This window comes from Suncus etruscus, chromosome 8, assembly GCF_024139225.1.
Source record: "Suncus etruscus isolate mSunEtr1 chromosome 8, mSunEtr1.pri.cur, whole genome shotgun sequence".
Taxonomy (NCBI): domain Eukaryota; kingdom Metazoa; phylum Chordata; class Mammalia; order Eulipotyphla; family Soricidae; genus Suncus; species Suncus etruscus.
In genome coordinates, this window is record NC_064855.1 from 55,400,025 (window position 1) to 55,424,173 (window position 24,149).

General features: G+C 36.5%; 1 protein-coding gene across 1 annotated transcript in view; it reads left to right on the forward strand.

Moving 5' to 3' along the window:
• The window catches only part of FREM2 (FRAS1 related extracellular matrix 2), a 224,324-nt gene extending 208,240 nt beyond the window's left edge, over positions 1 to 16,084 (forward strand). Inside the window, 8 exon segments of the mRNA XM_049778470.1 lie at positions 2,509 to 2,701; positions 6,848 to 6,952; positions 8,974 to 9,101; positions 9,590 to 9,724; positions 10,659 to 10,785; positions 12,498 to 12,685; positions 12,899 to 13,045; positions 15,511 to 16,084. Coding sequence (XP_049634427.1) covers positions 2,509 to 2,701; positions 6,848 to 6,952; positions 8,974 to 9,101; positions 9,590 to 9,724; positions 10,659 to 10,785; positions 12,498 to 12,685; positions 12,899 to 13,045; positions 15,511 to 16,017 — 1,530 coding nt within the window. The 3' untranslated portion in view covers positions 16,018 to 16,084.
• Positions 16,085 to 24,149: the final 8,065 nt, after the last annotated feature.

The window sequence follows — 24,149 nt, forward strand, 5'->3', positions numbered from 1 at the left end:
TCTATAATAACCATAATGATATAACCATTGGAAACTGATAAACTGAGTAAAACACAATAAGAGTAAGCATCTTTTTATCCCACTACCATTATACAGATATGTTTTTAATTTATTTTACTCTAAAAATATAGTGTTAATAGTTTAATGTCTTACATAATTTTCTGCCTTGCTTTTTAACTTAAGATATCACAAGCGTTCTCTCATCATAAGGAAAATTCCCTGAATTTTAATAGTTGTGTGACACTTTTCAGGTTAAATTCTTATTCTTATCAGGTGCATGTAAATTGACCTAATTACTTTCCATTCTACTGTTAGTGTTAAAATTGTACTTCAAGGTTAATTGCTCAATGATTGCATTAAAACCCACTCTTAGAAAGTACAGTCTCGAATCTCTTAGATTGCAGGTTAGGTTCTGCACATAACGGGGAATGCAGGCTACTATGTAGCTGAGATATGATTTTTGTTTGTTTGATGGTTTTCTTTTTTTTTTTTTTTTTACTGATTTGGGTTATCATTTTTTGTAATTTGATGGATTCATTTTCAACTATAGGATCCAGTGAAAAATAATTATGGTTCAGAGTATTCACAAATTCCAATATGATTTTGGCTGCTTAGAGTGGAAGAAGTACAAGAATGTTGTCAGAAAGCCACACTCCAATTTCTAAGAAGTGTATTCTAATCTGACCTATGTTCATTTCCTGTATACAAAAAATTACTGTATTTGTCCTACTGTACTGCAGAGATATTGTGAGAATTAAATGGCATCCTTTTTCTTAGCTACGACTGCACTAGCTTTGTTTGAAATACAATAAAATGTGACAGAATAGAATCAGCTTGAGCCAAAAGCTGGTTTCTAGTACAGCAAGCCCTCTCAAAAAAACCCTAAAGAATTTGCTTTACTTTTTGAGCCTTAACCTCTTTTTTAATCCATTACCTGTCCATTTAATAAATCAAATAACCTGCACAGTCATATAAATATAGGAGAAAGTGATCTTATTGAAAAACTTTGATGGTCAACCTAGAACAATGTCTTAAGAGTGGTTAAGTCTCAGTAAACTTAGCTTCCACTATTCCAGATTCAACTGCCAACTACTTGAAAGAGAACAATATAATATTCAAAGGAGAATATTATATTCAATTATTTGAGACATTGTCAATATTTCAATTATATTTATTGTTAGACCTATAATATTTGAAGAAGAATATTGTATTCAATTATTTGAGACATTGTCAATATTTCAATTATATTTATTGTTAGATCTTTCCTGTTTTATTACAAGCTATACAATATATTTGAATATATATTATATAATAAGTTTTTTCTATAATACTATTTATTGTAATATAAGACATAGATTTTAATATAAATAATAACATATTATGATTGTTTTATATGATTGTTTTGTATATGATTGTTTTTAAGCACTTATAAACTATTTGCAAGAGCCAAAAACTGTAGACAAATGAAATGTCCACCAATGTAGATAAATAACCTATGCATGTAATCATATCCTCTCCAATAATCAAATATATTAAAATATGATGCAACATAAATGCACCTCGAAACATTAATTCTAAATATAAGTTATGTAAATCACAAAGCATCACTCATTGTATAATTACTCTTCTCTGAATGGGTAATCACAGAGACAGAAGTAACTTAAGCGTGATGAAAAAGGAATTCTTTATCAATTCTTAGCTAGTCAGTCTCCAATTCCTTTTGGTGGTCAGGGGATGGAAATATAGCACTGTCAGTAGGATATTGCCTGGCAAACAATTGATCTTGCTTCAATATCCAGCAGTCCTGAGCCCTCACCAGGAGTGGTCTCTAAGCACAGAGCTAAAAGTAGGTCCTCAGTAAACTAATTGTGGCCTTCTTTAAAAAAAAAATTTCCTTTCAGAGATAATGAATATGTCCAGGGTACTAGTTCAATTACCTGAATATCTTCTTGGTTTTGGTTTGGGGGGCGGGTGGGAGGTGGAGGGGTGGATGGGTGGTTGTGTTTTGTTTGGTTTGGTTTGGTTTGTGTGTTTGTTTTTGTTTTTAGTTTTTGGTGCTCAGGAATTACTGCTGGCTCTCCACTCAGGACTCACTCCTGGTAAATGCAGGGGACCATATGGGATGCCAAGGATCAAACTTGAGTGTGCTGCATGCAGGACAGATGCTCTAATTTCTGTAATTTAGCTCTGGCTCCCATGAATATATTGATATAGCTTCACTAAAGCAATGGAGAAGACTACCTATGTACAGCATGTTCAAATATTGCTGTGTATTTTAAAGATTACTGCCTCGTTTGCAAAGGAAAGTAGTATAGTTCACTATTTAGGTGCTGCAAATTAAGTGAGAGATGGTGGTACTCTAAATGCTGTCATTTCCTTTTCTCCATGAATATTTAAAAATCTTCAGGTAAGTTAAAGAGGAAAAAATAGCTTGTGCAAATAACTGAGAAGTGAGAGCACTTAGTTAACAATAATGGCGTTGATAGCTACAATTATGTTTTGTTTTAGGTCTTAAACCTCGTGCAGTCCTATGTGACCCTTCGAGTTCCTCTGTATGTTTCCTATGTGTTTCATTCCCCCGTTGGGGTAGGAGGTTGGCAGCATTTTGACCTTAAGTCTGAGCTTCGATTAACTTTTGTGTATGACACTGCCATCTTGTGGAATGATGGAATTGGCAGCCCACCTGAAGCTGAACTCCAAGGTAAATTGGGGAACATAGAAAATTTGCTTTTGATCTGTTTGAATTTCTTAAGAGATTTTTTTGTTTTGTTTTGGGTCACATGTGGTGGTTGGGGGCCATACTCAGGAGTTACTCTGTCTCTGCATTTATAAATTAGTCCTGTTGATGCTCAGGTATGGGATGCCAAAGATAGAACCCAGATCTGCTACTGCAATGCAAATGCCTGACTCGCTGTACTATTGCTTCAGTTTCTTAAGAGGATTTTTGACTGCCACTAAAATTAACAAAGATATCATTTTTCAAAAAATAGTCAACCTCCTAAAGTTGTTTATAGTTGAGTTTCAGGCACACAGTGTTCCAACACAGTGTCAACTTCCCGCCACCAATGTTCCAAGGTTGTCTCCCACCTTTCAGTTTGCCTCATTGACAAGCGTACTTAGATTTTACTTTAAAATAATTTCCACAGTGGGCAAAGTGATAGTACAGTGGGTAGGACACTTTCCTTGCATTCAACCAACGTATGTTAATCCTTGGTACTCCCACTTGCTCCCCTGAGACCCATCAGGAATTTTCCCTTAGCAGAGTCCAGAGTAAGCCCTGAGTATCACTGGGTGAGGTCCAATAAATAAATAAACAAACAAATAAGGAATGGGTTCAAGGAGAAAATGGGGTTTGCATTTAATATGACTGTGTCCTGTATTCTCGGTCTAAATCTGCATTTTACTAGTTGTATCTTCTCAAACATATCTCCTAAGCATTTAGGCAGAAGAGGAGCCTGACCCAGCAGTGATCAAAGACTATTCCTTCTCATTGCTCAGTAGTTCTTCTCAAAGCTGTTTAGGGAACCATGTGATACCAAGATTACATCTAGGTCACTTACAATGCAAAGCATGTGTTCAATCTACTGAGTTGCATCTCCAGTCCAATAATACTTAACTTTCATGACAGCCAGGCTTTTTTGAAATCTATTATTATTCATTCTTTTTTTCTTCTTCTTCTTTTTTTTTGTTTTGTTTTGTTTTTCAGGCCACACCCGTTTGCTGCTCAGGGGTTACTCCTGGCTAAGCGCTCAGAAATTGCCCCTGGCTTGGGGGGACAATATGGGACGCCAGGGGATCGAATCGCGCTCCTTCCTTGGCTAGCGCTTGCAAGGCAGACACCTTACCTCTAGCACCACCTCGCTGGCCCTGAAATCTATTATTATTCAGTGGTGCTTTAACTAAATTAAGCTCTCCTAATAACTGGGCTCATATCATGTTTGCACTAATTTTATGTACCAAAGAAAAAATATTGCTGATTGTCTATCTCAGCAGTAAAAATTATTTTTAACTGATAAAATTATCTTAAAGCTATGAAAATACTACTGTGAGCACACTGATTAATCATTTGCCAGATTCTGTGAGATGCTTTTATTTTACAACTTGCCTTAGAAAATATGCATTTGATTGAATCTTAAGACATATCAAGTCTGTATTTCTAAATTTCTAAGAAAGGATATTCTTTATCCTTCTTGTGTTTCGGAGTCAATATAGATAACATTGCTGTATTTCTTGGGAAAACTTAAATTTTTCATTAAGGCCATAAAATTGTACTTGGAGAAAGGTAGTATAGGTAAGGTTTTTGCTTTGCATGTAACCAACCCTGGTTCATATTCTTAGCACTACATATTGTTCTCTGCAGAGGGACACAAAAGCAAAAATAAAAAGTATTCTACTCATTCTGGAGAATACAATTCTACTTCCAGTCACATGTGACTTATCTTTAACTTTGATAAGTTTATCGTGCTCTCATATTTTGCAGCTTTACTTTTATAGTCTAAGTCTGTTTTTAAAATGTTGGTCTAGCCACAAACCTTTTGCCAATCTGAAGAAGGTCAGGGGGTGTGATGGAAAGGTGCCTGGGAACCCACACACCACAAGAAAAACCCAAAAGACAATGGGAAAAACTGTACTTCCAACATAAGCATAAGACCTGTATTACACCACCTCTTTACCCGCTTTTCCCCAAATGTAAGGTAGTCTTTTGCATCACTTTGGTCCTTTAAATACTTCTTTATTTTGTTTTTTTAATTTTTTTCTTTAAAAAAAATGTCTGTCCTACATATACATATGTGAGCACATATATTTTTATTCCTATTTTTTTTCTTTATCTTTTTTGGGTATGTGACCTGCTATTGTTTTCCCCTCTGTCCACCCCCAAATGCACCAACAATATAATGTAGCACCATTTCCCCCTGCAAAGGCACACTAAAAAAAGGGGAAATCTTATATACAAAAAAGAGCTCTTATCTACTAGAGATAGGAACTCATAGTTCTTTACAATACAGGGATATCTCCTACCTCGAAAATATGTCATGTGGAATCAACTTAGACCTCAGGTGATTAGATACCATCCGTCCAGCCTTGAACCCTGGATCCCAGACATAGAAACGGCACAGTTCTCCACGACAGCTGCAGGAAACAAATTCCAGCTGGGACAGCCTTAATACTGCGGGGTCACCAACAAGTGCCAGCTCTAATATGATACCCTGACAACAAGGAAAATGGGAACAACTTGACCTAAGAGCAGGTTATCCTACCTTACCAGCTAACAATAAGACAATATCAGAAGACTTGTCACCCTTTGGTAGGTCCAAAAGCCAGGATCGCAATTTACAGATGACTGGCTGCTAGAACCATGACCAGACGGTATACATCTTGGGACCAATAAAAAAGCCCTAGTCTAGGGTTTGAACTAAGTCCTGCACAATAACCATGATCCCCAGTTCCAAAGGTCTAGCAGAGACAATTGTAACGGAATGTGGCTTCTGGAAGCACAAAGAAAGACACTATCCTAGGTGCCATCCTAGGTACAGTGCAAAGACCAAGACCACCAACCACAGAAGATGGATTAAAATGACACTAAGGGAACAGAACTTCTAGAACCACAAAGACTGACTTCATCATAAGTCCCAACCCTGGATCTGTGCAGATACTGAGATCTCTAGACACAGAGGTCTGATTGTACCACCCAAGACAGAACAGAAGTCTTCCAAACACGACAAAAGCACCACCAGGAGAGTAAATGATGCTGAACAGAGTCTATAGTTAATCCCATGACAATATACTCCAAGGACGGAGAAACCCCATAACTCTTAGGCCAAGTGAATTCCTTTTCGAATGACCCCAATATTTACTGTGCCAGGGCAGGAGGGAAAAAACAAAAAAAACAAAAAGCACAAAACATTGTTTATTTTTTATATATTATGTTTTACCTTCATTTATTATTATTATTATTGTTACTTACCTATCTATTTTTGGTCGATTTCTCTGTTTGGGTGTGGTTATTGAAGCTGTTGTCCCCAGTTATACCTATTTTTTTCTCTTCTTTTCTTTTCTTTCTCTATGTGCTATGTCATGTTTCTTATCTCAAGACCATGGCATTTGTTTATTTTTTTGTGGTGCTTATCATTATTGTTGGAGTCCTCAATGGCTATTGGACACTTCTTTTTGTACTGATGGAGTGTTTCATCTTCTTTTTCTCCTTCACCTCTCAAATTGATGATGAGAGCCTCTAGAAAGATTCCACCCACTTTCGGAGTATTAGACTTTTACCCCAGTTTATTATTTTTCTCTTCTTCAAACAAAACCACACAAATTGAACTAGTTAGTCCTGCCTCCCAATTAGAGGGGGAAATAAGGGAGGCACCTAGACCAAACAGGTGCAAGACTACTATGTAGTAGGATAGATACATTGGGGACCACATATTCTAGCAGCCCTGGGGGTGAGGGAAGAGGATATAGGAGATAGGACAAAAACGGAGGTGTAGGGAGGACAATTTGGTGATGGGAATCCCCCCTGATTTTATGTAAATATTTACCTAAAATAATATTGTCAACAATATGTAAGCCACTATGATCAAAATAAAAGTTATATTAAAAAATGTTGGTCTACTAAAATTCTACTGTATATTTAATATTAATTTAATTCATATTATTGAATTTATATTATTGCTTCCCTTTCTCCTTAGAAAAATAGTACAAAAATAATTTCAACCTCTCTTATCCTTCAGAATTCTAAAAATTTCCTTTGACTACTATGCTTAAATTGAGACAAATCTGTATTTGTTCTAAGAAGAAATCCTCTATTAGAAGTCCTGGGTTACAGTATTTTAACTCTGTACTGTAGGTTCTCTCTATCCAACCAGCATGCGCATTGGTGAAGAGGGACGGTTGGTTGTGAATTTCAAGACAGCAGCTCAATTCCATGGCTTGTTTGTGCTCTCACATCCAGGTAAGCTCTATCATACATTACAGTCACTCCTTGTACAAGAAACATAGAGCTTTTCTATATAGAAGTCAGCATACTTCCTTATGAGCATTGAAACCCTTAATTTCAAATACATGATATATGTGCAGTCACAAACACTTGATCGTTATTCTGCTACAATTCTCTCTCTCCCTCTCCCTCTCTCTCTCCCCCCCCCCCCTCTGTCAGTTATAGATTTGGGGTTGGAGCAATAGCACTGTAGATAGGGTATTTGCCTTGCCAATTCTCAGAATCCCATATGGTCCCCTGAGCCTGCCAGGAGTAATTTCTAATTACAGAGCAAAAATAACTCCTGAGCACCACCAGGTGTGACCCCCCCAAACTATATATATTGTATATATACATATATATTGTGTGTATATATACATACAGATAGACTTTTAAATATAATTTCATAAAAAAAAACCTTGAGTCCATTCTACTTTGAATTAAAGAGTCCCTTTCCTTAATTGATTTTATTATCTTTAAAAAATCAATTTCAAATAATAGAAAGATGGTATGTTAAAGCACATGTGTCATATGTGACTAATCCCAATGTTACTCTTTGGTACCATCTGGTCCCCTGGCCTTGGAAATCCCAACATTGTGTGGCTCTCAAACTCTATTCAGAAGTCATCCTACAATCATCAAAATATCAACAGATTTTAAGTGATATTTTCATCCCTTGCTTTTCTGTTCATATAAGAACTGTAAGAAACCTCAGTATAAGAGCCATAAGTGTCTCCCTTCTTTAAATTTATCTTGTTAGCTAATTTTCTTTTAATAAGTATTGGTTATAATATTTTACTAATTGGCATGCATTATGTTTTGAGTATCAGTAATGTGGTAGTCACTGAAGAATCATGTTTACATTTTTCAATGTAAAGGAAAGATCATTAAGCATAATTTCTTTATCACTCTTCATGTCCCCAAATAAATATACATTTTTTCTAGTGGATCAATTTACATCAGATTGAATGAGAAAAATATTATTCGCATCAACATTCTCTTTCGGGGCATGGGATCAACCAAATAAGAAAAATGATGCTTAAATAAAGAAATTATAATTTATTATATTATATTATATATATATATAATATATATATAATATATATATAGTATAATATATATATTATATTATAAAGAAATAATAAATAAATTAAATAAAGAAAACGGCAGAAGAAAATTGGGCTAAGACTTAGGACAAATAAAAAAAGGTTCATTGTGTTTTGTGAAACTGCTGCAAGAAATACAGAACCAAAAGGAGTCATTCTGTTTTAGTGTCAATTGAGTTTCCTGGGACATGAGGATTTCCTGGTCTTCACAATTCAATTCCACACACCGACTTTACTAAAAAACTAAATCTTTGTTTAGACACGATTGCAGGCAATCTGATTAAAATTAGATCCCATTTAAAAATTGGCTTTCCACAGCTGTGTGGATGGTAAGAGCCTGAAGTTTCATATGTAGCTTCAGTGTACAATAAACTCATTCACATCAGCCTTTATTGTGCAGCTGGTTCTGCCTCCCTGGACAGTAGACTTGAACTATTTGTGCACTTCTGCACAATTATATTTTGCCAGAATTAGAGAATGGGGAAAAGCATCAAATTAAGAAACAGAAGGGAGATTTTCTAGTTGTTTGATCCTGAGAGAATCATATAGTCACTACCAACCCAATTTATTTACAAAATGAGAATGATTATCCCTATTACTTTGCATGATTATTCCAAGAATAAAAGCAATTAATGCCTAGCAAAGTACTTTGAGAACTCTAAACTTTCTTTGTAGGGGGCATTTCATGGTATTTCTTCCATACCCTGTGATCAGGGAGTGGCACCTGGAGAGTGTGTGGGGAATCATGTAGTGCCATGCATGAAACCTGGGTCATGCAACATGGCAAGATTCTTACTTCCTTTACTATACTGGGTCCCAAGAATTTTGATGCTCATGCACTATGAATCACCAGCCTATTGGGTTTTGTTTTATTTTTTGTCACTTTTCTAGCATCTTTCACAAGTTCCATGATTATGTCAGCGGATCACCCAGGTCTGACCTTTTCCCTTCGCCTGATTAGAAGCGAGCCAACCTACAACCAGCCAGAGCAGCAGTGGAGCTTTGTGTCTGATTTTGCAGTAAGTTACTGAGCTTACACTTTCTCCTCCCTTTTCCTTTGGATCAGGGGTTGTTTTTATGATGGCAGGGTTATTGTCCATACTTGATTGTGGTGCTCACACACCTCAGCTCTGGTGTTCACCAAGGCTTGCACACTTTAATTATGGAAACTGCACACTTGGTTGAGGCTCCAGTGATCCCAGACAGCAGAGATTCTGGGTTTGTACTCTGGCATTTGGGGCAGTATTGGGGATCAAACTTGAGAGCTAACTGGTCACATACTTGCAGGGCATATTTTCTGCTACTGAGCCATCATCCGCAGACCCTGATGTTCTTACTGAATTTTATTTCTATTTACACCTCAGATTTTATTTTAAAGGTATATATAGATATTGAAACTAGGATTTAATACATGCAAAGCAATAACTACCACTGAGCTATTTTGCAGGCCTTCACTGCAGCCAGATTTTAAAATGAAAAACATCAATATCCTCTTTTCACTTCAAAGGTGCGTGACTACTCAGGGACCTACACTGTGAAACTGCTCCCATGCACCACTTCCTCCTATCAGGAGTATCGCCTGCCAGTCACCTGCAACCCAAGGGAGCCCATCACCTTTGACCTTGACATCCGATTCCAGCAGGTGTGTCCCATACAAGTGTTTTCCCAGAACTTGCCAATCGCGTTTTAAGTCAGGATGAACTTTTACCAGTGTTGTGATTTTTTTTCACACAATGACTTTCTTACATGGTGAGAAAGGATAAAAACAGGCAGGAATAAAGTCAGAAAGGAAAGATGGAGGAAGAAATTGTATCTGCTATTGCTCTAGCTGTGAAAGATCCCAAGGTTACGAATATTCATGGGCAATAGAAATAGCACAGCAGGAGGGCATTTGCCTTGCACACGGCCAACCTCAGATGGACTCCAGTTCCATTCCTAGCATCCCATAAGGTCACTGACCCTGCCAGGAGCGGCTTCATAGTGAAGAGCCAGGAGTAATCCCTGAGTGCTGCCAGATGAGACCCAAAAACAAACAAATAAAAATAATCCTGGAGCATTACTTATATGATCTCCTACTGATATGCTTTCTTGAAACTTCAAGGATTTTTCCCCTGAGTTCTTCTCTATTTCTCTGTCTTGTTATTGATTTGTAAAGGTAATGGCTGTCATGCAGTTCATACCACTTGAAAGTACCTGTCATATGTATGAAAGGGAGTGTGATGACAGGTTGGATCCAAGATCATAAAGTAGGTGTTGGCCGCCATTCATCATATTATTTATAAGCCCTTATGGACCCAAATAAACCAGTGAAGATGAGCTCAAGTAATACTATTGGTTCCATTCAAACAAGCTTGCCTTTTGCCACTTTTGCATTTTCAAAAAGAACAAATATAGAATTTCAATTCATTAAGTTGGTTTGGTTGGACATGAACATTTCTGTGCAGTGATTAGTTTTCTACTTGTCAATGAATAGCTAATATATGTGTGTGTGTGTGTTTGTGTGTGTGTGTGAGTGTGTGTGTGAAAGCTGTGCTTATGTACTGTCATAATAAATGGTGATTTGTGCTTGGTTATAGGTCAGTGATCCTGTGGCAGCTGAGTTTAGCTTGAATACCCAGATGTATCTGCTCTCCAAAAAGAGTCTCTGGTTATCTGATGGATCCATGGGATTTGGGCAAGAGAGTGATGTTGCTTTTTCAGAAGGTATCATTTTCCTCGTGAGAGTCATGCTCTATCTGTGAATGTCCCCTTGTGTTCATTGTCTCTTACTTTATTGGGAACATGTTTGGAGAAGGTAATTATAATCACTGATCTTTCATTTGTTTTGTTTTGAGACCACTTCCAGCTGTAGTAGTCAACACTTATTTCTGGCTCCAAGAAGGGATCACACTTGGCAGACTTGGGGAACCAGATGGGGTGCTGGAAATGTAACCTGTGTTAACTGTGTGCATGGCAAGCACATTATCTACTGTATTATCTCTTTAGATCCCAAATCTCTTTTATAGCTTTAAAAATGAATATATTTGGATCCTTATCAGTTTGGTAGGAAGGGTTTGGATCACTAAAATTGTTTATATGTTATGAGAAGTTTTATTGTGAAAGTTAATTCTGATTTCCTTTATCTATATAGCTTTTAAAACATTGCTGCATTTTTTGACTTTGTGTTTTGGATCACTCTTGGGGATCGCTTCTGGCTGAGGGGACAAAATGAGGTTCTGGGGTAAATCCACATTGGCTGCATGCAAGAAAAGTGCCTTACTAGCTATACTATCTATTTGACCACAAGTCTGCATTACTTTTTTTTGAATGGTCTTATAAGTTGCAAATGAAAATATTGGAACTGTATGAGTTTGTCAATGCCTGGGGAAGGGTTTGCTAAATGGTATCTTCCTATCATGTAGAAAATACTAGTATATACAATAGAAGTGCAGTATTAATCTCACTTTCAAAAATATATAGCTAATTTGGATTTTATTATTTTGGGGACATACCTGGTGGTGTTCTTTAGGGGTTACTCCTAGATATGTACTCAGGAATTAGTACTGGTGGTAATCAGGGGACCGTGTGGGATGCAGGGGATCTAAAGCACATTGGTAGTATGCAAGATAAGCACCCACTATACCTGCAATACTATATCTTCATCCCTAATTTGACTTTGTATTGATTATATTTTACTGTTATTCACTACTATACTTGTCTTTGTATTACATACAAGCTATACTAAATCCTATATATATGCTATATTTTTTCTATTTTTCTATATCAAATTAGTCATGAACATTATTGTTCATGGGAGCTTCAATCATAAGGAAATGTCATAATTAGTGGTTAGAGGATAAGCGTAAAGGTTACTCCTACTACTGGGTAACATGTGATATCAATAAACAGTACAGTGGAAGTGTGTTTTCCTTACACACAAAAACCCAGATTCAATCCCCAGCATACCAAGCACCCCTCAAGTATCACCAGGAGCAATTTCTGAGTGCAGATTCAGAAATAACCCCTAAGCATTGTTGGTATGGGCAAAATCAAAAAACAATAAAAAAATTCAATAAGTAGAAAAAATAATAAAATAAACTTTCAGTCACTTGCAATTCATTAGTAATAGTCTTTGTTTTATTATTATTATTATTAATTATTATTATATGTCTCAGGGGCTACTTTTTACATAGTTTAGAGTTTGCTTCTGGCACAGTACTTAGGTAATGATGTGGTGTCAGACCCAGTGCTCCTGCATGCAAAGCATGTACTTGCTCCAAACCCTTGAATCATTTCCCTAGCTCTTACAAAGCTATCTTAGTGGAGCCCTGGAGTTTGATCAGATCCTGAGACTAAGAAATGTTGTGCCATATTTTCAGGGTTAAATAAGAGATACCTTAGCATATAACTTAAATCACATTTCCATTTTATTTCAGGTGACATAATTTATGGCCGTGTCATGGTAGACCCTGTCCAGAATCTTGGTGATTCCTTTTACTGCAGCATTGAAAAGGTATTCCTGTGCACTGGAGCTGATGGCTATGTCCCTAAGTACAGTCCAGCCAATGCAGAATATGGATGCCTAGCCGATTCTCCTTCACTTTTGTATAGATTTAAAATTGTGGTAAGTGCCTTATCAAAACAATGAATGAAGTAGATACTCAAAGTTAAGAGTTTTTGTTTTAGATTTTAAAACAGTACTATATCTTTTTATATAAGACCAAATAGTGGCATTTTATGATAGCTTCCTACCCACATAAAACTAATAGGAAAGCATTCTTCATGTGCAAAAGTCTGCTTTTTCTATAGGACTCATTATTTTACTTATTGCTTAAAGGACAAAGCTCAGCCAGAGACACAAGCTACCAGTTTTGGGAATGTCCTGTTTAATGCAAAGCTGGCCATTGATGACCCTGAAGCTCTTTTCTTAGTGAACCAACCTGGATCTGATGGATTTAAAGTTGACTCAACACCACTCTTTCAGGTGAGTCAGATAGCTCAACAGGCTGGAGTGTATGCATCACATGTAGGAGCCCACCTTTGATTCATATCATCACATGGATGTTCCTGAGCATTTTCAGGAACAATTCCTAAGCAGGGTCAGAAGCAGCACCTAGAAACTTCTACATGTGGCAAATTGAACAAACAATAATAACTCCTACAATATAATTTATAATAGCAATGTAATTACAAGCTAGTTATCTGAATTATCAGTTAATCTTACTATTCATGCATGCAGAGATGCTCCCTGAGGTGACATTTTTAGTCCTAATTATTTTCCTCCATCCTCTTCTGTCTGTAATCCCTCGTTCCATGACAGTGTGTGATCTTCTGGAGCATACCCAGGTGTGTGCAAGTATTGTGGCTGAGTGTGTGAGTACCAAACACAAAATGGGATCTCTAGCAAGCACCATAACCAAATGTGTACATCAAAACAATAAAACTGGGAAGGAAATGGGGGAAACACTAGTATTACTATACATATAGAGAGCATTACATAATTCAAGATACTATCTTTATTAGTCATTCTTTACTATCATTTTAAACTATACAGTTAACTATCATTTTAAACTATACAGCTGTTGTTCAGCTCAGAATCTAAACCTAAGTCTTATGTTTGGGAACTCTGTTTTCCTTATTCAAGATTTTTTTTTTGACTTTTCAAGACCATCTTATTAGAGAGATCATATGAAAATCGTTGAACTCAAGGAAGAAAACATAAACAGGTCATAAATCTCTACTTTCAAAAACCATAAATCTAAGATAGAACATACTAGCCTAAAGCTAGTGGGTAGAAAGAAATACAAGAAACCATGACAACTCCAAGTCAATAATTGGAACAAATTCAGAATTGTGTTCAGATTGAGAATCCTTGGGGAAAGTACATATATTAAGTTTCAGGATATTTACTGGAAATTGTCAGCTAGAATAGGTTGGATAAACATGTTAATCTTAGTTAACCTAAAAAGGAAATCAGAAGAAAGCATATTTGTGATTCTGGATCTTTAAAAACCAGTTAAAAGTTTTTGTCTTTATTTTATATCTAGCTCTCTATTGAGTCACTCCTAAACACCAAAGGATTTAGAAGCCATAAAAAATTATTTTCTTTTATGAACTAGAAAACAAAAAATACTGATCTTTTCTAAAGTTTTAAAAGTAGGGTGCAGGGACCAGAGCAATAGCACAGTGCATTTGTCTTACAAGCAGCCGACCTGGGTTTAATACCTGGCATCCTATATGGTCCCCCACACCCATCAGGAATAATTTCTGAGCTCAAAGACAGGATAACCCCTCAGTGCCTCTAGGTATGACCTGGCCCAAAAACAAATAAACAAACAAGCAAAAATAGATGCAACAGCTCAATTTGGAAAAGAATCTGAAGAGTCAATTGCACCTAAGCCACTAATAAGTAAAGTATCTGTCATTTAACAAGTCACTTTATTGCTATGAATTCTTTTTATTCAATTTTAGATGAATTAGACTATATGGTATCTAAATTTCTTCCAGCAATTACACACAATGATGCCAAGCCATAGTTTAGAAAATATTCATCAGTTCAAGTTTCCTTAATAATTTTAGAGTTGGACCTGTAGAGATAGTATAAGGGTTAAGGCATTTGCCTTGCATGTAACTGACATGGATTTGATCCATGGTTCCACTAAATATGACTTAAAAACTCCCTTCCATCCCCCATAAAAATTGCACAGAATATTTTACAAATATAATTTTTTTTTTTTGGAGCTTGGGGCCACACACTGTGGTGCTTGGGTCTTATTACTATCTCTGTGCTCAGAAATTACTCCTAGCAGCAGTCAGTAAACCATATGTAATACCAGGAATTGAACTTGGGTTGGCAATATGCAAGCCAAACCCTCTTCACACTCCAGTCCCAACATTATTCTTTTCTTTTTTACCCTCCTCTCCTCCTCCTTATGTTATATTGTTGTGATGACCGTGAGTCACATGCTACTTGGCTGTGATACTGGCACAAATTGTTAGGGCACTCACTTTTTGATGTCCTTTGAGCACATCAGGCTATGATACTGGCATATTCTATTATGGTGCTTGCCACAGGTCATACTTATTTCATTGTGGTGATTGCACATGTAAAACTGGGATTCACATACTTTTCAGTTTGATGCTGGCTATGCAGTAACAACAGGGAATTCAGACAGTAGAACTTCCAAGCACAAAGATTCGAGCAATTAGGACTCTACTTGGCATAAATGAATAACAATGGGGTCAACTTTGATTTTATGCCTGCAAGGAGAATGTTCTAGCCATTAAGAAATTATTTACATGTAGTTTTGAATAATACTCACAGAAAACTGAAGCATATTGAGTCTACATAAGATGAACTTGTATTATCTCTGCATGAAATTCTCTTCAGAATGGTCTTATATTATGTTTGCATAAAATTTCTCTAATCAGCAGTACTTTTTTTTCTAGGTTGCTATGGGGCGAGAATGGTACATACACACTATCTACACGGTAAGATCTAAAGACAGTGCTAACCGAGGCCTTGGCAAAAGAAGTGTGGAGTCCCAATACCACTCAGTAGTGGACCAGGGAAAGCCCCAAGTATCGAGCAAGAGCCGGGATAAAAGGGAAATTAGAAGCATCCCCCCACTGGCATGGGAAATCGGAGCAGAGAAGAACCGAGGCACAAACATCCAGCACATTTCCTTGGATCGCACCCACAAGAAGCATGTACCCCACGGGAGAATTCCTCCTGATGGCCTCCTCCCCCGGGAACTCAACATGCAGGGTTCTGAGTTCAACCTGGTCATGGCTGTGGGAGGCGTGGTGCTGGGTTTGCTAAGCCTCTGTCTCACAGCCATCCCAGTGCTGTTGTGCAAGAAGAAGAAAAATTCACGGAGGAAGGCAGCCCCCAAGGGCTCTGGCAGCAGTGAGCCCATGATGCAGAGCCAGCACAGTGACAGCTCAGAGGTTTGATGGCCGTGGATGGACCCAGCATTCAGCAAAGACAATACAAAGCCAAATCCCTCTGTAAATGGCAGGGGATTAGGGACTTATGTGATGAAACTATTCAGAGGATCCATTTTACTCATGGGTTTTGATTTACATTGTCTGCTCTGTGCTTGCTCTAAGGACAAAGGTCAGACCCCAGATTACATGATTTTCTTGCCCAGAAGGCAGTAACTATGTATTCACAGATTCTCAGAGCCAGAGAGGAATGTTGAAGCTATTCCTCTCCTTTCATACATTTTCTCTGCTCTGTAGAGAAAAACCTGTTCAAAGGTGCTAAAAGGCTCTCTGAAATGTTTAAGAAGAGTCTATTGTTATTGTATTTGTATGAATCATTACCCTATTGTTTATTTAGTGGCTAACAGTTTATTCCTAAATAAGTTTAGTTGGTGGTCTGAAAGAATAGTAAACACACTTTATATGACCAGTTTTCTAATAGAAGACAGTTTATCATTAGGATCAGGGAAAGCTTAATTCATGATTCACCTTTTCTTCTACATGGAAAAGAATTGAAGCAAAGAGGGATGATAACTGTTAACTTGGGATAGAATTGGTCATCATCCTCTCCAGGCCCTACTTTTATTTGCTTATTTAATTTTAAATTAAGCCAAAGACTATGCTATAACAGTAAGTGCTTGTTGACAAGAGATCACTCTGTTCTGCCATCTTGTAAGAAACTGTCAAGTGCTTGCATGACAATATACTTACTGGTGCTCAACATTTGTTGGAATGTGAAGGTGGTAATCATTTGGGTGATGAAATGCTGTGGAGTTAGATTTATATTTACAAGAAAATGTTCTAGAATAACTGGGTCTACTTGTTTACAGTATTGAACCCATGAATGCTTGAGAACACATTCTGATGCAGAGATGATGGTATTTATTATATAAAATATATAACCAAAGTGCCTCTTACACAAACTTATGTAGTCAAAACCATTGGACATGTGGATGAATTCTTAGAGCTGCAGAGTGACTCTCAGCACAATAGTGTCCAAACCTTAAATCAGCCATAGTGTGTTTTATTAGCTTTTTTTAATAGCAACTGCTCCATCAAGGGGAATTTGTCATTCCAGAAGAGGGTATTAGAGGTGCCAACATCATTGATCAGACTGTTCTTCAGTCCAAGAAGAAAGCATGATACTTTGGCATCTCTGTAGTTCAGTATGCTGTGCAAAAATCCATCTCACAAAATAAAAATATAATTTTTTAGGGACTGAAGAGAGAGTACAGCAGGCAGGGCATTTTCTTAAACACTAGGGTTTGTTCCCTGTTATTTCATATGGTTTCCTGTAGACTACCAAGAGTGATTCTTGTGTGCAAAAATAGGAATAACCTCTGAGCAACACTTAGTGGAGCCAGAATTTCTCTGGTATACAGGTTCTGAACAGAACCACATCCTTGGAACCTTGCATTGAGCCAACTGCCAAATTGAATGAGAATCTCCTATTATGATTTTCCACTTATACCACAGAGGCAAAGAATTTGAACTTTCACCAAATTACAGATATAGGATATGGAATTGCGATTAATTTCCTGGTCAATATTAACAAAAAAAACAGTAAATATTTCAGTAGAAAGATCTGGAAAAAAACTTAAATATTTAGCTCAAGACTCTCTTTAACTTCTAGTCAAAACCTCGCCATGCTGGATATCATGGTTGTAATTTTTAGAAGACCAGTTTCTATACAGTTAACATAGACACATCTTAGTTGGTATCTGTGAGTGCCATTCATTTCTTACTGAAAAAAAGCAAAACCAAAATGATTCACTGGTGCTAGGGGAGGTGAAACATGTCTCCTATTTGACTCTCTTCTATTGAATAGCTCTCATTTCACATTCAAAGTGTTTAAGGATACAGTAGATTGTACTCTTGATATATTGGGGGAATTTATCAGTACCACAAAAAAGTGAAAAATAATGTAAAGGATTTATACAAACAGAAAGCCCTGGAAAACCCAGGATTTTGTCTATCAAATAAATATTAAAACTTGTATAATTAACCCTTCTTATTTTGATTTGCTTTCTAGAAGATGCTTGGCTATGTCTTCAGCTACCTCATAAGTTGCATACTGTAGAATTTTTATAACAACAATGAACTCAATTTATGTAGACTATTGGAGCAAGTTTATGTTACTGTTGGTCAATTTTACATTACTTTCATAATTAAAATGCTCCAGCGATTGGATACCAGATAATCTTGAGGGTTTCTTTGTCATAGAATACAATCACTCAGTAATTAATTACTTTAAGAAGTATGTTTTGAGCCTTTGGCAAGGATGGTTTTCTGTAAAATTTTATTATCTGTGACGGACAACTACAATGAGTAGTTTTAATGAGGCTATTACATATTAATTGGAAAGCTTAGAAAAGACCATATATGTCTTTCCCGTCAAAGAAAAATATATCTTTCTATCTATGTCTTCTTTTATTCTTCCTTTTTTTCTTTTTTTTTTGGTGAGGTATAAGGGAATTTGGACCACATCTGATAGTGCTCAGGGCTTACTCCTGGCTCTGTGCTCAGGGATCACTTTTGGTAGGACTTGGGTGACCATATGAGGTGCTATCTGGGTAAGTTCATTCAAGGCAAGTACGTTAACCCCTTTCCTGTACTATCTTCTCCAGCCCCAGATAGCTTTCTTAAGTACTTGGATATCCATATCATTTTCTTAAGATCTATTTATTTAATATATGATCACTCCTTAAATATATATTGCTCAAAAACTTTTTAGTGGAGAAAGGAATGGCACCATGTTTTGTTGCTCAATAAAACAGATCCTTATTTTAAATATTTTGTGTTGTATTGGTATTATCGGAGTACATAGGTTACTTTTCATCAGAGCAATACATAAATGATAACGGTTCTTTACCAGAAGATTCTGGTCTTATTTAAACCAACATACTGTTGATATTACATTAGAACCTCAAAATATTATCAGTAGTTTTCTCTCTGAATACAAACCATGAAATATTAAAATACATAAATATGTTTTAATGATATGTATCTAATAAAATGAGTTCTTATTCCAGCTCATTTCCTCAGTAAATGTTTACCAAATGCACATCTTAGCCACTTTGAGAAATTGCAGAAAAGTTATTTTCTCTGCTCTGAAGCATGTTATCACAAATATGGATTATTTTCTTGGATTAAACAGATTTAAATTTGCATCTGGTACCCTTCTAAACAAACAAACATACAAAAACATACCCGGTATATTTCTAAATTAAAACTTTAAAATCTCTCTAGATCCCCAGCGAAAGAGTGCACACCTTTTTAATATAAAGGAATGCTAAATGTTATAGATCATCCTGTTCATAGAACTATTCCAAGTCAATAATTGAGTGGAGTTGTCCTTCACATACTGTACAAAGAGAGCATCTTGCAAAGATATAGGAGGCCCTATTTTTTTTTATTTAGATTACTAAAACGTGGCACATAAACTCTCCCTACATCCTGGAACATCAATTGCACCTCCTTCTGTTTATGGGAACCCACTCTCACATTCATCTTTAGTGTTAGAACAAGGGGTGTAAAGATTTGTCTGAATGCTGTTGCCATGATGCTGGAAGTCATGTACAATTATGAAGATCATCTCCAAGCACACTATGAAAAGACTTTGTTCTATATACAGAAAAAAACTATCTTATCTAATTATTATCTTTCTATTAATTCGTCCCAGGTGCAAACTCCCAGGTCACAATTAAAAATTGAAATGCACCTCTGAAAAATAATTACAAATACCCTCTCTTGATATGGCATTCATAGTTTCAATAATTTAAAAACTGAAAACTAAAAAATAACATAAGTATGCAATGAGAGTGAATTGGCTTGAGGTTAACTATTTTATTTCTGCTATTATCTCAGAAATATCTAGTATTGAAAATAAGTTCATATATATTAAGAAAAAATTAATTTTATATAAATTTAGTACTTATAATTAATTGTTATGATCCTTTAGGGCACTCATTTTATCTCACCATGGAAACAAGAATGAAATGAAAACAAGTTTCTCCACAAGTATACATTAAATAAATGTGATTCTCATTCAATGAGTCCAACTACCAGGCTCTAATGAATTATTTGGCAGGAAAATATACATATTATTTTAAACTCATAATATTCCCAGAGGAGTAGGTTCCACATACACATGAAACAACTCAAATACTTTGTAGAAAAGAGCCCCCACAGAAAAATAAAAGTTCAAACATAGCTAAAACTAAAGACTTTCAAAAGCAGATAAGAAAAAACTTTCAAGTTTTATGAAAAAAATATGATAGGAGGTTTCTGGACCTTGGTACAAAGAATAATGTGTTTTCTTAAGATTTTATTTCTGAAATTAATTTTATAGCAATGATACAAATATTTTTTTCTTTTTTACCAGTTTATTAGCTTTTTATTTTAATTTAGATGATATATTTTTTCATTATTAGTATCTTTATTTAAACACCTTGATTACAAATATGATTGTGGTTAGGTTTCAGTCATGTAAAGAACACCCGCCTTCACCAGTGCAACATTCCCACCACCAATGTCCCAAATCTCCCTCCATCCCACCCCACACCCACCTCTACTCTAGACAGGCTTCCAGTTCCCTCATTCATTCACATGGTTATAGTAGTTCTCAGTGTAGTTATTTCTATAACTGCACTCACCACTCTTTGTGGTGAGCTTCTTGAAGTGAGCTGGAAGTTCCAGCCCTCCTCTCATTGTCTCTGAGGATTGTGGCAAAAGTGACTGTTATTTTTCTTAAAACCCATAGATGAGTGAGACTATTCTGTGTCTATCTCTCTCCCTCTGACTTATTTCACTCAGCATAATAGATTCCATGTACATCCATGTATAGGAAAATTTCATGACTTCATCTCTTCTGACAGCTGCATAATATTCCATTGTGTATATGTACCACAGTTTCTTTAGACATTCATCTGTTGAAGGGTATCTTGGTTGCTTCCAGAGCCTGGCTATTGTGAATAGTGCTGCAATAAATATAGGTGTGAGGAAGGGATTTTTATGTTGTATTATTGTGTTCCTAGGGTATATTCCTAGGAGTGGAATAGCTGGGTCGAATGGAGGCTCAATTTCCAATTTTTGGAGGAATCTCCATTTTGCTTTCCATAGAGGTTGGACTAGACAGCATTCCCACCAGCAGTGGATAAGAATTCCTTTCTCTCCACATCCCTGCCAGCACTGATTGTTCACATTATTTGTGATGTGTGCCAATCTCTGTGGTGTGAGATGGTATATCATCATTGTTTTGATTTGCAGATCCCTGATGATTAGTGATGAGATGCATTTTTTCATGTGCCTTTTGGTTATTTGTATATTTTTATATCAAAGTGTCTGTTCATTTCTTCTCCCCATTTTTTGATGGGATTAGATTTTTTTTTCTTGTACAGTTCTGTCAGTGCCTTGTATATTTTGGATATTAACCCCTTATCTGATGGGTATTGGGTGAACAGTTTCTCCCACACGGTGGGTGGCTCTTGTATTCTGGGCACTATTTCTTTTGAGGTGCAGAAGCTTCTCAGCTTCATGTATTCCCATGTGTTTATCTCTGCTTCCACTTGTTTGGAAAGTGAAGTTCCCTCCCTGAAGATGCCTTTAGTCTCAATGTCATGGAGTGTTTTACCTATGTGTTGTTCTATATACCTTATGATATCAGGTCTTATATCAAGGTCTTTAATCCATTTGGATTTTACCTTCCTACATTATGTTAACTGGGGGTCTATGTTCTCTTTTTTGCAAGTGACTAACCAGTTCTGCCAGCACCATTTGTTGAAGAGGTTTTCCCTGCTCCACTTAGGATTTCTTGCTCCTTTGTCAAAAATTAGGTGCTTGTATGTCTGGGGAACATTTTCTGAGAACTCAAGCCTATTCCACTGATCTGAGGGTCTGTCTTTATTCCAATACCATGCTGTTTTGATAACTATTGCTTTGTATTACAGTTTAAAGTTGGGGAAAATAATGCCTCCCATTTTTCTTTTCCCTAGGAGTGCTTTAGCTATTCGAGGTTGTTTATAGTTCCAGATGAACTTCATAAGTGTTTGATCCACTTCTTTGAAGAATGTCATAGGTCTCTTTAGAGGGATCGCATTAAATCTGTATAATGCTTTGTGGAGTATTGCCATTTTCATGATATTAATCCTACCAATCCATGACAGGGTATGTGCTTCCATTTCCGTGTGTCTTCTCTTATTTCTTGGAACAGGGCTTTGTAGTTTTCTTTGTTTAGGTCCTTCACGTCTTTGGTCATGTTGACTCCAAGATATTTGAGTTTGTGTGGCACTAATGTGAATGGGATTGTCTTCTTAACATCCATCTCTTCCCTATAATTATTGGTGTATAGAAAGGCCATTGATTTTTTTGTGTTAATTTTGTAACCTGCCACCTTGCTATATGAATCTATTGTTTCTAGAAGCTTTTTGGTAGAGTATTTAGGGTTTTCTAAATAGAGTATCATGTCATCTGTAAACAGTGAGAGCTTGACTTCTTCCTTTCCTACCTGGATTCCCTTGATATCTTTTTCTTGCCTGATCGCTATAGCAAGAACTTCCAGTACTATGTTGAAGAGAAGTGGTGAGAGCAGACAGCCTTGTCTTGTACCAGAATTTAGAGGAAAGGCTTTTAGTTTTTATCCATTGAGGATAATATTTGCCATTGGCTGTGGTAGACGACTTCATCTAGATTGAGAAAGATTCCTTTCATTCCCATCTTGCTTAGAGTTTTGATCAAGAATGGGTGTTGGACCTTATCAAATACTTTCTCTGCATCTACTGATATGATCATGTGATTTTTATTTTTCTTCTTGTTGATGTTTGTATTATGTTGATAGATTTATGGATGTTAAACCATCCTTGCATTCCTGGGATGAAACCTACTTGGTCATAGTGTATGATCTTCTTGATGATGCATTGGATCCTATTTGCCAGGATTTTGTTGAAGATCTTTGCAACTGCATTCATCAGGGATATTGGTCTGTAATTTTCTTTTTTGGCAGCATCTCTGTCTGGTTTTGGTATCAAGGTGATGTTGGCTTCATAAAAGTTGTTGGGAGTGTTCCCGTTTTTTCAATGTCACGGAATGTACCAATCCTGGCTAGGATTGGTAATAGCTCCTCTTGAAAGGTTTAAAAGAATTCATTAGTAAATCCATTTGGGCCTGTGCTTTTCTTTTTAGGCAAACGTTTGATTACAATTTCAATTTCTTCCATAGTGATGGGGGTATTTAGATATGCTACATCCTCCTTACTTAACCATGGAAGGTTATAAGTGTCCAATAATTTATCCATTTCTTCTAGGTTCTCATGTTTAATAGCATAAAGTTTCTCAAAGTAGTCTCTGATTACCCTTTGGATCTCTGCTATATATGTCGTGATCTCCCCCTTTTCATTTCTAATACGAGTTATCAGGTTTCTCTCTTTGTGAATTTTGCCAATGGTCTATCAATCTTGTTTATTTTTTCAAAGAACCAACTTCTGCTTTCGTTGATCTTTCAGATTGTTTTTTGGGTTTCCACTTCATTGATTTCTGCTTTCAGCTTTTTATTCCTTCTGTCTCCCTATTTTTGGTTCCTTTTTTTCTAATTTTATGAGCTGCGTCATTATGTTATTCAGGTATGCCCCTTCTTTTCTGATGTGTGCTTGCAAAAGTATAAATTTTCCTCTCAGGACTGCTTTTGCTGTATCCCTTAGATTCTGGCAGTTTGTGTCTTCATTATCATTTGTTTCCAGGAATGTTTTGATTTTCTTTTTGATTTCATCTTGGACCCACTGGTGTTCAGTATCAGGCTGTTTAATTGATACAAATTTTTCAAAAGTGATTACTTATAGGCTCAAAGTATCCCATACTATTTCAGCTGTTTCTTTATCCTCTGCTATTAAAAACAGAAGACCTTAAGATTTGGATATTGTGGGGCCATAGAGATAGCATGGAGGTAAGGCGTTTGCCTTTTATGCAGGAGGTCATCGGTTCGAATCCCGGCACCCCATATGGTTCCCCGTGCCTGCCAGGAGCAATTTCTGAGCCTGGAGCCATGAATGACCCCTGAGCACTACCGGGTGTGACCCAAAAACCACAAAAAAATAGATTTGGATATTGTTT